At 41.4% G+C, this 14,919-nt stretch overlaps 1 protein-coding gene across 2 annotated transcripts in view; it reads right to left on the bottom strand.

Annotated features, from left to right (window-relative positions):
• Positions 1-14,919, bottom strand: part of MKRN2 (makorin ring finger protein 2) — a 40,366-nt gene that overhangs the window by 13,164 nt on the left and 12,283 nt on the right. Inside the window, exons 2-6 of one of the 2 annotated variants that reach the window (XM_049863379.1) lie at positions 10,998-11,126; positions 9,694-9,762; positions 7,656-7,960; positions 6,071-6,285; positions 478-588 (exon numbers count right to left, since the gene is read on the bottom strand). In XM_049863379.1, coding sequence (XP_049719336.1) covers positions 478-588; positions 6,071-6,285; positions 7,656-7,960; positions 9,694-9,762; positions 10,998-11,076 — 779 coding nt within the window. In that variant the 5' untranslated portion in view covers positions 11,077-11,126. Of the gene's footprint in view, positions 1-477; positions 589-6,070; positions 6,286-7,655; positions 7,961-9,693; positions 9,876-10,997; positions 11,127-14,919 lie in introns of both variants that reach the window. The other variant, XM_049863377.1, reaches the window with a different exon arrangement.

Genomic DNA, 14,919 nt, shown 5'->3' with positions numbered 1-14,919 from the left:
TTTCATTATTTATCTTGTTTTTTATTATTCTTGTTTGTTATGTGAGCTGTGTGATGGCTGGGGTATCTGATTTATTCAGTGTTGAATCCTCAGCAACTAGAAAAGGCCTATCATATAGTAGATCCTCAATAGATCTGTGTCTAATGAATGTATGATCACAGATCAAAGTCAACTTTACCAAGAGAAATCAGGACTTCTAGGAGATATTCCTCAGCTTAGAAACTAAACAAGCCCATACATACCAAAGGAAACCACCTATAAGCAGTTGTGGAAGTCAGAACAGCATTCTACGCCCCCAGATGGGTGCTCCTGCAGGCAGACACACCACAAACCTTAGCTCTGCATCCATAGAGTGCAGCATGGTGCTGGGAGAAGGAAGAAACTCTGAGAGTCTGTCAGGCCCCCTGCAGATGGTGACAAGGACCGAAACCTGAAATGGGCAGACACTAGGATCATGTCTAAAATCAAAACACTCACCCCATTCCCTGTTTGAAAGCTTCAATCAACTCATTCTTTTTATTCTGATCTTCTACCCAGTATACACTTGGAATGACAAATTCTGATATCACACGGCATTCTGGACAAGACCTGAAATAAGAATCAGGTGAGTGAGAGAGAGATTAAGTTATAAATCCTGTGCATATACCACCACTAAACCCCTTGCTCAAATGCATGATTATTTTCTTAGCCAAAAATCCCAAAACATGCAATTGCAATCATGTGGGAACTATGAGAACCTTACTTACTACATTTTTCACACAAATAACACACGTCATATGGTTTTGCAGCCTCACACAACCCCCTGCGCATTCTTTTCATAAGCACGCTATGCCATTGTTTTTTCATGTTGCTGACTTCATTTTTTTTTTTTTGTCCAATGGATTTAATGTTACCAGGATAAAACTGATCTCATGGAAACTTCATTTAAGGTAAGTATTTTCCTAAACCAAGTGTAACCAATGGTTAATTGAATGGGATTGTGATGGAAATGGGACACTGTGTTGAAACCAAAGAGTACGAATGCACAAAGAGCTGGAGATTAGTTAAGTAAGAAATAATCCTAGGCCTAAAACTACAAGAACAAGATGTCGTTTCTATTTTATTGAATTCATAAATCTTAAACTGATAATCAATGTCTTTGAAATCAACAAATAAGTCACCAGAAGAAACTGTGTTTTCATCTTAAAACAGGCCATTTTAGTTTATTCATTCATTATTATTATCAGTGGTTCTCAGTCTCACGAAGAAGCCATTCCTTTTCATTAATTTAGAAATCCAGGTGAAACCCGCCTTGAAATCTGAGATTCCGCTTTCATTTATAAGAAGCTTTGCTTTGATCTGAATTACGACAGTACAGATAGCTTGATTTTGTTCCCTTTGAGAAATAATCCACTTTTTCAAGTCGTTCTCCAACTCAGGGAATTTTGTTTTGGGCCCACGACGTGTTTTTTTTTTCTTGGATTCATTTTTTCCAGTTCCTTTTTCTCCTTTCTCCATTTACCGATGGATGACTCTCCAACCTCTAACTCTCTCTCTGCCGCTCTGTTGCTCGTTTCTTCAGCCCTCACAATGACTTTCAGTTTGAAGTTGGTAGTGTAGGACTTATGTTTAATTCCTGCCATGATCCTAATGGGTTCTAAGATTAAATTTATAAACTGAAAAAAGCGTGTACAATATCATCAATAACTGGCTGATTCTAGTAAAGAGATCGCAGATTTCAAATGTGAAGTGTACAAGCAGCAAGGGTCTTTTTATATGCTCACAAGCATATGACTAAAGTGACTTATGATCAAAGACACTGGCACTAATAAGACATAATTAGACTATGAAATAAGCAGACCTTTCAACACAGCTTAATGGTTTCACTTAAGATGATCTGATACGGTTTTGCATTCAACTGCTGAGCCAAGAGCGACTGTGTATCAGTTTTGCTTTGTTTACTCCTCCAGTTAAAAGCGAGAGATGACTGTGATAATTATATCAGTGGAGACTGAATCAAGATTTCTATTGCTAGCTACTCAATGCAATTTATGTCTGTGCAGGCTTTGCTTTGTTTAAGCTTCCAGTGGACAACATGTGGTTTGTGGGCAGGCTTCAGTAGGCTCAAGATTCTGACTGATGACTCAAAAGCAACAGGGATATAATTATCAACTTAAATTAATAGGAACAAACACAGAGTTTCAATTGTTTATTTTCCAATTACCAGGTTACTTCTAAACTAAATCCATGACTTCTTGACCATGGCTTATACCGTTATTGTACAAATATGCTCAAAAGTAACATTTTTTCCAACTATTGAATGAGGTTGAAAGAAGCCGAAATTCACTTTGGGAAATGTCACGAGACATGCACGGTATATACATGGGTACGCTATGCCAGAACTTTTTACACAATTTCATTATCTCTGAGCAATATATATGTGCACATATTATTTACATGGGCATGCTATTTGTAGAAAAATACGGTGCTGTTAAAAACAAGTTCTTCTAAACAATAAAAACACAGCCCAATTTAAAAACGGGCAAAGGATTTGAATAAGCATTACTTCAAGATGGTAAATAAATACATAAAAAGATACTTAACATCATTAGTCGTTAAATAAAAAAACCAAACCCGCTGCCGTCGAGTTGATTCCGACATATATAGCAACCCTACAGGACACGGTAGAATTGCCCATAGAGTTTCCAAGGAGCGCATAGTGGATTTGAACTGCCGACCTTTTGGTTACCAGCAGTAGCTCTTAACCACTGTGTAACCAGAAGTGCAAATCAAAACCACAATGAGATAACCACTTTCATATCCACTAAAACCCAACCCAAACCCACTGCATTCGAGTTGATTCCGACTCATAGAGACCCCATAGGACAGCGTAGATCTGCCCCATAGGGTCCAAGGCTGTAAATCTTTATGGGGGCAGCCACTGCTGACCTTTTCGTTTAACCACTGTGCCATGAGGGCTCCTTTCAAATCCACTCAGATAGCGAAAATCAGAAATACAGGCAATAACAAGTGTTGGGGGGATATGGAGAAATTGGAACCCCCATACATTGCTGGTGGGGATGCAAAATTGTGCAGCCACTATGAAAAAGAGTTTGGCAGTTCCTCAAAATGGTAAACACAGAGTTACCGTATGACCCAGCAATTTTACTCCTAGATATATACCAAGAGAAATGAAAGCATACGTCCTTGCAAAAACTTGTGCACCAATGTCCATAGCAGTGTTATTCATAATAGCCAAAAAGGTCATCAAATGTTTATCAACTGAGGAATGGCTAAACAAAATGTGGTACATCCATACAGTGGAATGTTATTCAGCAATAAAAGGAATGAAGTAATGATACATCTACAACATGGATGAACCCTGAAAACACTACGCTGAGTGAATGAAGCCGGTCACGAAGGACTACATATGAAATGTACAGAACCAGCAAATCTATAGAGACAGAAAGTAGATCAGTGGTTGACAGGGGCTGGAAAGAAGGGGAAATGGGCACTGACTACAATGGAGATTTCTTTTTGGGGTGATGAAAATGATCTAAATTTAAACTGTGGTAATAGCAGCACAATTCTGTGAATACACTTGGTTTTTAAGTGCCAGCAGGTCGGTTCCAACTCATAGCAACACTGTGTACAACAGAAGGAAATGCTGCTGGTCCTGCGCCATCCTCATAATTGTTGTTATACTTTAGACCATTGTTGCAGGCACTCTGTCAATCCATCTCATTGAGGGTCTTCCTCTTTTTCGATGACCCTCCACTTTACCAACCATGATGTCCTTTCTCCAGGGACTGGTCCCTCCTGACAACATGTCCAAAGTATGTAAGATGCAGTCTTGCCATCCTTGCTTCTAATGAGCATTCTGGCTGTACTTCCAAGACAGATTTGTTCATTCTTCTGGCAGTCCATGATATATTCAATATTCTTCCTCAACACCATAATTCAAAGGCCTCAATTATTCTTCAGTCTTATTTATTCACTGTCTGGCTTTCACGTGAGTATGAGGTGATTGAAAACACCATGGCTTGGGTCAGGCGCACCTCAGTCCTTAAAGTGACGTCTTTGCTTTTTTAACACTTTACAGAGGTCTTTTGCAACAGATTTGCCCAATGCAATGCGTTGTTTGATTTCTTGACTGCTGCTTCCAAGGGCGTTGATTGTGGATCCAAATAAAATGAAATCCTTGACAAAGTCAATCTTTTCTCCATTTATCATGATGTTGCTTACTAGTCCAGTTTCGAGAATTTTTGTTTTCTTTATGCTTAGGTGTAATCCATACTGAAGGCGATAGTCTTTGATCTTCATCAGTAAGTGCTTCGAGTCCTCATTTTCAGAAGGAAGGCTGTGTCATCTGCATATCTCAGGTTGTTAATGAGTCTTCCTCCAATCCTGATGCCATGTTCTTCTTCATATAGTCCAGCTTCTTGGATTATTTGCTCAGCATACAGACTGAATACGTATGGTGAAAGGATACAACCCTGATGCACACCTTTCCTGATTTTAAATCACACCATATCCCCTTGTTCTGTTCAGAACAACTGCAACTTGGTCTATGTATACGATCTGCATGAGCACAATTAAGTGTTCTGGAGTTTCCATTCTTTGTAATGTTATCCATTTTAATTTTTTATGATCCACATAGTCAAATGCTTTACACAGTCAAAACACAGATAATTATCTTTCTGGTACACTCTGCATTCAGCCATAATCCATCTGACATCAGCAATGATGTCCCTTGTTTCATGTCCTCTTCTGAATCCAGCTTGAATTTCTGGCAGTTCCCTGTCCATATACTGCTCCAACTGCTTTCAAAGGATCTTCAGCAAAATTTTACTTGCATGTGGTATTAACGATATTGATAATTTCCACATTCTGTTGGATCACTTTGCTTTGGAATGGGCACAAATATGGATCCCTTCCAGTCAGTTGGCCAAGTAGCTGTCTTACAAATTTCTTGGCATAGAGCAGTGAGCACTTCCAGCGATGCATCTGTTTGCTGAAACATTTCAATTGGTATTCTGTCAATTCCTGGAGCCCTGTTTTTCCCTTAGGTGCAGCATGAACTTCTTTCTTTAGTTCCATCGGTTCTTCATCATATGCTACTTCCTGAAATGGCTGAACGTCAATGAATTCTTTTTGGTACAGTGATTCTGTGTATTCCTGCCATCTTCTTTTGATGCTTCCTAAGTTAATATCTTCCCAATAGAATCCTTCAATATTGCAACTCGAGGCTTGAATTTTCTCTTTATAGTTCTTTCAGCTTGAGAAATACTGTGCTCTTCCCTTTTGCTTTTCTAACTCTAGGTCTTTGCACATTTCATTATAATACTTTACTTTGTCTTCTCGAGCTGCCTAAATTGTACACTTTTATCTCAATAAAGCTGTTATTTTACCACATAAATGTGTGGCCTTAGGCAAGTTGCTGGACCTCACCATGCCTCATTTTCTTATCTGCAAAATGAGGATGATGATCACAGGGTCTCTGAGAGTCATGTGTGTGAAGAGAATGCACACAACACGTAGTAGGCGCTCAGCACACATTAGCTTGTCCCCGACCCTCAGCAGAAGTTACCAACTCTCTGTGGGCTGCATGGAGCACATCACACATCAGGTGGAATCCTTTACGTGCCATTTGGATCACACTTAGTCCTAAAACAGCCCCATTTTACAGATGAAAAAATGACGCTCACAAAGGTTAATAGGCAATTTCTGTACGGTCACACCACTAGTTACTGTCAGTCCTGGACTCCCTCAGGCCTGAGAGATGAAAAACAGGCCAGCTCCATTTAACACCTTTAGACATAGACTGCGTCTGCTGAGCCGCCCCACAGCACCCTGAAGGTTTGGTAGGACTCGTTACCCACATTTTATAGGAAAAGGCACTTAACTTCCGGAAGGGTAAGTGATTTACCTAAGATCATGCAGCTAGTGAGGGGAAGAAGCCTGGACTCATCCAGTGATCTCTGCACTAAAACACCTCTGGGTGGCAAAGGGGAGGCCTCAGCGCAGATGGACAAGGCCCAGACGCAACCTTCTCCCCAGCTCCTCCAGCTAAGCCCCCGACTACACTTACTTAATGATGGGGTTCTCAAATTGCTTGGCACACCTCCACTGCCGGATGCAGGACAAGCAGTATGTGTGATTGCAGTTGGAGAGAATCCCAAATCTCCTCTCAGAAGCAGACCCCTTCTCAAGGATCACCTCCATGCAGATGCTGCACACTTTGTCCTGACTTGCCTGGAGGGCAAAGGCCTTTTCCATCTCCTGTTCAAAGGTCGACATGCAAATCTGAAGCATAAACAGGGAGAAGGAAAGGCTTCTCAGGTGCTGAATCACAGAGGAGTAGAGTGAGCCTTGGGAGTAGCTACCAGCCACAAACACCTCACTTTAGGCAGGGCCCAGGAAATTCCCATGGATTCAGACACCAGGCTTTCCCTCTGACCACTAAAAGGACTTCCTGCTATCACCAGGGCCAACTCTTTGCTTTCCTACTATGATTTGGTCACCTCCATTTCAAAGCCAAGACCATAGAGGGCCATACAGGTTAGGAGACTGCTGTGAGCTTGCAGAGTTCACATACCCTGGAACCCTGGGCTCCTGGTGCCTCTGGGCAGTGCCCTTTCCCACTCTGAATCATGCTAACATCAGCAGTGCTGACCGGTCCTTCACCTGAAACACCAGCCTAGCAGTCCAGGGTCACAGGTAAGCAGCACTACCTCGCTCCAAGAAAATAACTCATTTATTGAAGTCATTCATTCACTGAGTATGCCCTGAAAACGTCACCAGTGCTAGCACTGTGTGCCAGGGACTACTTAGACCCAGGCCTTGCCCTGGGGAGCTACTGTACACAGATGCGAGACAAACGAGTAAGTGCAACACAAAGACCTCAGCATATATGGGTAGAGAGAAAGCTGACTCTATACTCACCTTGAAACTCATTAGGGAGACTGGAGAGGGATAGACTCAAATTCTATGTCCCACAGCAGCTTCCGGGCACCATGACCAGTCCGACTGTCCAACTCTCAATTACCCAGGAACGCACTGTCCATGGAGACTGCATCAGGCTCCCACCCAGAAAGGGGCCCTTCCCTAACAGGCCTCTAGCACTGTTTGGCCCCTCATTAGTGTGTAGCCCTAAACTGAAATAACACTGTCTCTCATTTTGTTGCCCCTTCTCTCTTACTCACCTTCACACCCTGAACCCAAGCGTCAAGCTAAACATGAGGCAGCCTCAACAAATGCTTGATGAATGAATGACCTTTAAAGGTCCTGTCCAACACTTGGCTCCTCAGATTCTATGCTCTGGGCTCCTCAAATTCTCTAGAACCAGCCCAGCTAGAAACCAACCACACGTGTATGTGCATTTACGTATGTGTGTGTGAGATACGCACACACGCACGCACACACCCCATGCTCCTAAGCCTCATTTGGTCTCTGAGTTCTCCAGTATATTTCTGATACCTCTTTTTTCTATGTAAAAAAAATTGGCAAAATGACAACAGAAAAAGGAACTTGAAGAAAACCAGGTGTAAATATGCCAGGTATACAATGCAGGCATTGCTGGCAGAGAGATGTACCTGCAGAACTACCCACACCTTTGCCACTTGGTGCAGCTCACGTGCCTTTAAGTGAGCCCATGCAAAGGTTTGCATCTTTACCTTTTCATGTGCTTTTCTTTGCTCAGGATCAAAGGGGTGCAGGACATGTAACCTGCAGATCTCACACATCTCCCCATGCAGGTAGACACAAGCATCTCCAAAGTGGCACTCCCCGGCAGCGGCATAGGGACACAGCTGCTGCTCGCTGGTGTAGGAGCTGCTGGCTTCTAAGTCATCGAGGCCACTCCTGATGGCTTCCAGATAGGAGTGCGGCTTCATCTCCAGGCTGTTCTGGGGGTCAGTGCACCCCCCTGGGTTACTCACCACACGAGGCAGAGCCTTGTCCTCAGCGAGGCCACAGAGATCTAATGCAAACATACAGCACACATACAAGTGAAGCTGGCCCAATCCTCGTGGTATGCAGTGAGCCAAAACCTAATAAATTAAGCACTTCTGACCTCCAGAACGTCACTCTTGGGACTATATAGCAAACAAACAAAAAACAGGTCAAGTGAGAAAAATAAAAGGGATAATATAAAATAGTCACAAAGGCATTAGTTATAGTAATAAAACTGAAAAACACACACATTTCAAGATAGGGAAATAACAAAGCAGGCATCATATATTTATACAGAAAAATACTAAAGTAGATGTTTGAATACAGCAAGTATAGAAATGTCAACACATGGACCAGTTAGCACAAAAAAAACCCACAAAACAGGAATACTGATTACGAAGGAATGGAAGACAACCAATTTCTGAATGTTTACTCTCTGCTGGGTCCTAGGCTACTTACTTACTGTATAAGATCTGATGTAATCCTCCCAGTAATCCTGTGAGGAAGAGATTTTATCCCCATTTTATGGGATCTGAAGTGCAGAAAAGCAAACACTATGCCCAAGTTCACAAAGCCAGAAAGTGGAGAGATTGGGACCCAGGATCCATCTGTTTCCAAGGCCTGTGTTCTTTCCACTCTGCCCAATTCCTCTAAGGTTATGTGAAAATAGATAAGGCAGGAGGGAATTTAGAATAAGGTCAACAGAATCCAGTAGTTTCCTTTATATCAGTAAAGTTACCTAATATTTTAAAGCGAACTAGGATGAAATCTAGAGTAAGTCTTCGGGTCCTGAAGTCAGTGTTATATTGCAGTGTGGCAACCCCCTTCTCATACCAGAGGTGACTGCCTTTCCATCACACATATTCCTGAGCCTTTTTCGAAGTACCATATTTGACAATTGATTTCGTGTTAGTTTAGGATGGAACCTGCCTATCTTACCCTGCACAATTCCAAGAACTAGAAAGCCCTTCACCTGGGGAGGACCAGGCAATAAAAACAACTCTAACAATTTACAGCCTTCTTCCGCCCAAATGCTGTTGCAAGGTAGAGACCACATCCCAACCTCCAACATGCTATTCTATTTCCAAAGGTGCAGCCCCAAAACCCTGAAAAGCATGCTGCTGTTGTTGTTAGGCACCATCGAGTCAGTTCCGATTCACAGCGACTCCACGTCCAACAGAAGGAAACACTGCCTCGTCCTGTGCCCTCCTCATAATCATTGCTGTGTCTGAGCCCACTGTTGCAGCCACTGTGTCAATCCATCTCATTGAGGGTCTTCTTCTTTTCTGCTAACCCTCTACTTTACCAAGCATGATGTCCTTCTCCAGGGCCTGGACCCTCCTGATAACGTGTTCAAAGTACGTGAGATGAAGTCTATTAATTGACTTAAAAATCAAATGGTAAAATGTACTACTCCTGGTCAACACATTTAGCTTTGGAATGAATAGCCTGGTGCTTTTCACCAATTGGGGAACCACCCTATGCAGACAGCAGTTACACACTGACAAAAAGATCACTTTTTATGTTTTACCAAGACAAACCTGGGGCTCAGCCCAGCTTCAGGCATGAGGCAGACATAGCATCTAAACACTGCAGCCACGTGGACCTTTCTCAGGTCAGTTCTGGTATCTCTACATTTGGAGGGGTATTAGGTTAGGAGTCCTCTTAACCAGAGAAGGTCAGGAGCATTAAGAACGAGCAAGGTGGGAGGAAAAAGACTGTGTTTCAAAAACAGGCAAAGCAACGATTCTGCTCACTCACTTCGGTCTCTAAGTACCAATGTTCTCTTTTCACGTTTCCCAGGCTCGTGTAAGCTAGTTTTCACGACAGCTGCAGAGAGGTCAGAAGGAGAGTGAGGACTGTGAAAACCCAGGGAGGACGCACCGTGGGGGACGGTGCCCGCAGCACCACCCACTGCAGCAGAGGGCCTCGTGTGATCATATCTAAACAGAGCACATGCAGATGCATTAGTGGACAAACAGGGACACACACCTGCCCCTACTCCCAGAAACAGGACATCCTTCCTCCTGCTCCATTTGCTGAAGGGGACAACAAGGCACTCAGTCCTAGTATTTTCATCTACACAAGGCTCACCCATTAATAAGAGCCTCCTGGCATCCAGAGTGTCTGTCACCTATACTCGTGTCCTTGAGGGACCCTAGTGGGATGGATGTACTGTACCAGACCACCCAGAGAGCCTGAATGTTCCAAAGAGATGCTCAACTGACATCTCCTGACTCCCAATCCAGTGTTCTTTCGGACAGGAGTCCCCAAAATGTTGATGATGGCCCATGTAGGAGCCGGGAAACAGGACTCTCCTTGACTGTCACTCCTGGGAAGGAAGGGTTAGCCAACTTCCATCACCCCCGCCCAGTGCAGTGAGGGAGTGAAGGAAGCCTGCAGTCTAGGGAAGAACAGGGAAGCTGTTGGTTTAAAATGCCCCAGGGCAGCCCTCTTCTCATGCCAGCGACGACCACCTTCCCACCAAACACACTCCTGAGCCTTTTTAGAGGTACCGCATTTGACGGACCTGATTACATATTAGTTTAGGACGGAATCACAAAAGCACAGGAACAGGCTTTTGGAACTTTTTTTCTGTCTAGAAGTTATAAAACTTTGCCTATAGACTATATGCATATAAATGTTCACTGCAGGGGTATTTGTAGCAAAAAAAACCTGGAAGCCATGTAAGTATCTAACAGATGTATAGTTAATAAAACGATGGTACATTAACACTATGAACCATTATGAAATTATAGTTAGGAGACACAGTAGCAGCAGAGGAGATAGTTTGAAACACTAAAAAAAAGCAAGGTATAAGATATAAAATCTTATATACATTGTATGCTGCAATTGTATAACTATACACTCATAAAGCCTGAAAAAGTGATTTTGAAAAAATTAATATTTTGGTTTTAAAATTATCTGCCATACTTTTGGTAATATTGTCATGTTACTTCTAAATTTAAAATTTTCCCTCAGCAGAACCCGTGCTCCAAGTGAAGGATATGAATCCCTAATATACTGAACTCCAGGGAACGGCTGGGAGAGCTGGAGGTTCTTGCCTGCAACGAGTTCCGTAGGCACAACAGCCCTTCTGATAGTATTTGCAGATGGTGGAGGGCTTGCTGTTGGCCAAGTCATGTGAGAACAGGCACTGGTTTCCTTCCCGACACACACCGTGCATAAAATACCTGGAGACAAGCAGAGGCATCAAATTTTTAGAAGCACACTTTGCTTTATAAAATCCCCACAGTCTTGAACCTAGCATACAAAACATTAAGTACACGTTATGTGTCAACAAGGCTCTGCAAGAGTTGGAGACATACATATCTCCTCTGTTCTAAGACACAGTGACCTTAGATGTACCAGGGCTGATTCCATGACAGCTCTTCTGGAAGAAAAGCAAATGATTCCATGAGTTTCTATTCTTAAGGCATATCCTCCTGATTTAAGATACAGTCAATTCTTGTTATTTGCAGTAGTCATGCTCTATAAAGGCACCATGAACGTTGAATTAGTGAATATGCTCCTCCTAGGAGAATACAGGGTTAGATTCCTGTGAGCCTCTGGTCACAACATTTTCATTAACCAATCAATACATTAAAATTTTTTTTAATGTATTGATTGGTTAATGAAAAAATTTTTTAATGTATTGATTGGTTAATGAAAAAAAATTTTTATGTATTGATTGGTTAATGAAAAATTGTTTTTTATGTATGGATTGGTTAATGAAAATGTTGTGACCAGAGGCTCACAGGAATCTAACCCTGTGTTCTCCTAGGAGGAGCATATTCACTAATTCAGTGTTCATGGTGCCTTTATAGAACATGACTACTGCAAATAATAAGAATTGACTGTATCTTAAATCAGGAGGATATAACCTTGTTTTAAGCAAGACTAAAAGGGGACACCAGTCCAGAGGCAAGGATGAGAAAGCAGGAGGGAACAGGTAAGCTGGTAACAGGGAACCCAAGGTTGAGAAGGGAGAGTGTTGACATGTTGTGGGGTTGGTAACCATTGTCACAAGAGTATGTGTACTAATTGTTTAATGAGAAGCTAGTTTGTGCTGTAAACCTTCATCTAAAGTACAATTAAACCAAAAAAAAAGGCCATTCCAGAAAAAAAAAAAAATACATAACCTTGTTGTATGTGTTTGCTGAAAGACACTTCATTTAATCAGCATTAACTCACAGCCAAAAGCACTATAACTCATGACCGAACAAAATGTATCTCCTTAAGGCACATCACAGCTTTCTTGCTCTTAGCAAAAACAGACAGCACTTCAGCACTACGCTGAGGGCCATTTTAAATAGTAAAACCACCAACAAAAAGCACAAAGATGCAAAAACCGTGGTATTAAAAAGGACACTTGTTTGCAGTATGAAAGCTGAAACAAGAAGGCAGAGTCAGTCACCTTGTTCAGCCTCAGCTGGGAACGTGCATGCTGGATGACTCAGTTTTTTCACTGCTCTGTGTATGCCTGTGAATACCCACAAAAGTGCCAAGAGTACTGATGTTGGGATTACAAAAAATTTTTAGCAAGTTGATGAATTCACAAATATGTAATCTATGAATAATGAGGATCAACTTTATGTTAAATGTGTAAATTATGAGCCTCATAATTGAGAAAATACTCTATAAAAATGTCTCTGTTTTCATGGAGCTTTTAAAGGGTATGGTTATACTGGAGTGGGAGTGACTCGGGCTCAAGACTCAGCCCTGCCACCTATGAGCAAGTCATATAACCAACTTCTCTGGGCCTCACACCTTCATCTATAAAATGATGATTACATTACCTGCTTCACTGGATTGTGACTGGAATCAAGTAAGATAGGTAGCACCTAATAAAAGAATGTTCCATTGGGATGTCCACCTCTGACCCTGAAGGAATAACCAGTATAGGATAACTGGGAGACATTTTAATTCTGTCTAGTCAGAGTAGACAAACTTCATCAAATATTTAGAGCAACAGCAGAGAGATCCCAGAAAGAACATGCCTTGGTATTAAGGTCCTAGTCCAAGCGTAGTGAGTATTTTAGACCAGCCCCAATAAAGCTGAAGGTCTTGGGATGGCGCAAATGGTTTGGGCTCATCTACTAACTGAAAGGTTGTCGGTTTGAACACACCCAGTGGCTCAGTGGAAGAAAAGCCTAATGATCTGCTTCTGTAAAGATTACAGCCAAGAAAATCCTCTGGAGCTCAGCTCTACCCTATAACACATGGGGCCACCACAAGTCAGAACTGACTCCATGGTGATTTTTTTTTTTTTTTTTAAAAAAAAGCTTTTTGTTTTTTTAAAAACAAGCTTTGGAAGGATCAAGCAATCAGCAAGTAACCTACTGTCAGGTGAAACAGATTTTAATATTCTTTAAAGCAAGGCAATAAAATCCAAATGATAAACAACACAATTTTCAGCATTCAATTGAAATTTACTAGACATATGCCCCAAATCAGGAAATGACCCATACCCAGGAAAAAAGTTAATCAATGATAGGAATGTTAGAGATGATGGAATCAGTAGACAAGAACTTTAAAACTTCTATTGTAAATATGCTCAATATGCTCAAAGACTTAAAGGAAAACATGAATGTAATGTGGAAAGAAATGGAAAACATATAAAAGAACCAAATGGAGTTTCTGGCAATGAAAAATACAATATCTGAAACGAAAAATACGCTAGATGAGCTTAATAGCAGATCAGACACCACAAAAGAAAAGATCAGAGAACCTGAAGGTTCAGCAATAGAAACTACCCAAACTGAAACAGAGAGAAAGAAACCAAAACAAAAAGAGAACAGATTTTTGCTTCTAGGTATGAAGCATTAACTGGTATGGAATTTGCTGGCCAAAGTACACAAAACAATCACTTTCGGATAGTGGACAAAAGGCAACACAAGTCTGATCCTTGAGAGAAAAAGTAGTGAGATGAGTCCCATGTTTCTGCCTGAAGGCATGCTCTGGACTGTGGTGTAGGGAGGGGAATCCCATACAAAGCACAATGGTCTTACTGAGTGAGGAGACAAGATTGGAGTTCAGGGAGGCTGAGGAAGTTTCTCTGAAGAGCGTGGAAATAGAACCACACATACATAATCAATTAACTTTTGATAAAGCTATCAATATAATTCAACGGGAAAGGATAAGTCTTTTCAGCAATTGATGCTGGACCTGATGTCAAGTTATAAAAAAAAGAAACTCAAATATGTTGTGTCTGCTGATGTGACACAATATGAAGTACACAATATAACCCATGATGTGTTCTAGCCACATTTAACTTGCATCCAACAAAATTTCAGCTCTAACTTCCAGTTTACAGAAAATACAGGGGATTGGGAACAAGCTAAAAGACATCATGAGAAATCAACTAGATAAGCACAAAAGGACAGTATGTGAAACCCTTGGCCTGTCTGTTTAATAACTAAGTATCATGAAAAAAAGGGGGACTGAGCTTGGAACTTTCATAAAAACTTAAATATAAGTTTACCATATGAGTCAACAATTCTACTCCTATGTATCTACTTAAAAGAAATACGTCCACACAGACTTGCAGATGAATGTTCACAGCTGCATTACAGAATTCATAATAGCCAGAAAGTGGAAACCACCCAAATGTCCATCAACTGGTGAATGGATTAAAAAAAAAAGTAATATAAGCATACAATGAAATATTATTCAGCAATAAAAAGGAATGAAGTACTGATGCATGTTACAACATAACTGAATCTCAGAAACCTTCTAAGTGAAATAACTTCCAGTACACAGGAAATACAGGGAACTGGGAGCAAGCTAAAAGACCACACACCGTATGATTCCATTTACACACAATGTCCAGAAAAGTCTTCAGGGGCAAAACGTACATCAGGGGTTCCCTGGGGTTGGGAGGGTGGGGAATGGAAGGTGACTGCAAATGGGTACAAAGGATCTTTTTTGGGGTAACATAAATGTTCTAAAATTTGATCGTGGTTGTAGTTGTACAACGCTGTAAAT

The sequence above is a fragment of the Elephas maximus genome, chromosome 20 (genome assembly GCF_024166365.1).
Source record: "Elephas maximus indicus isolate mEleMax1 chromosome 20, mEleMax1 primary haplotype, whole genome shotgun sequence".
Lineage (NCBI taxonomy): Eukaryota > Metazoa > Chordata > Mammalia > Proboscidea > Elephantidae > Elephas > Elephas maximus.
The sequence above is the reverse complement of the archived record's forward strand: the minus strand, read 5'-3'. Positions and strand labels throughout refer to the sequence as shown.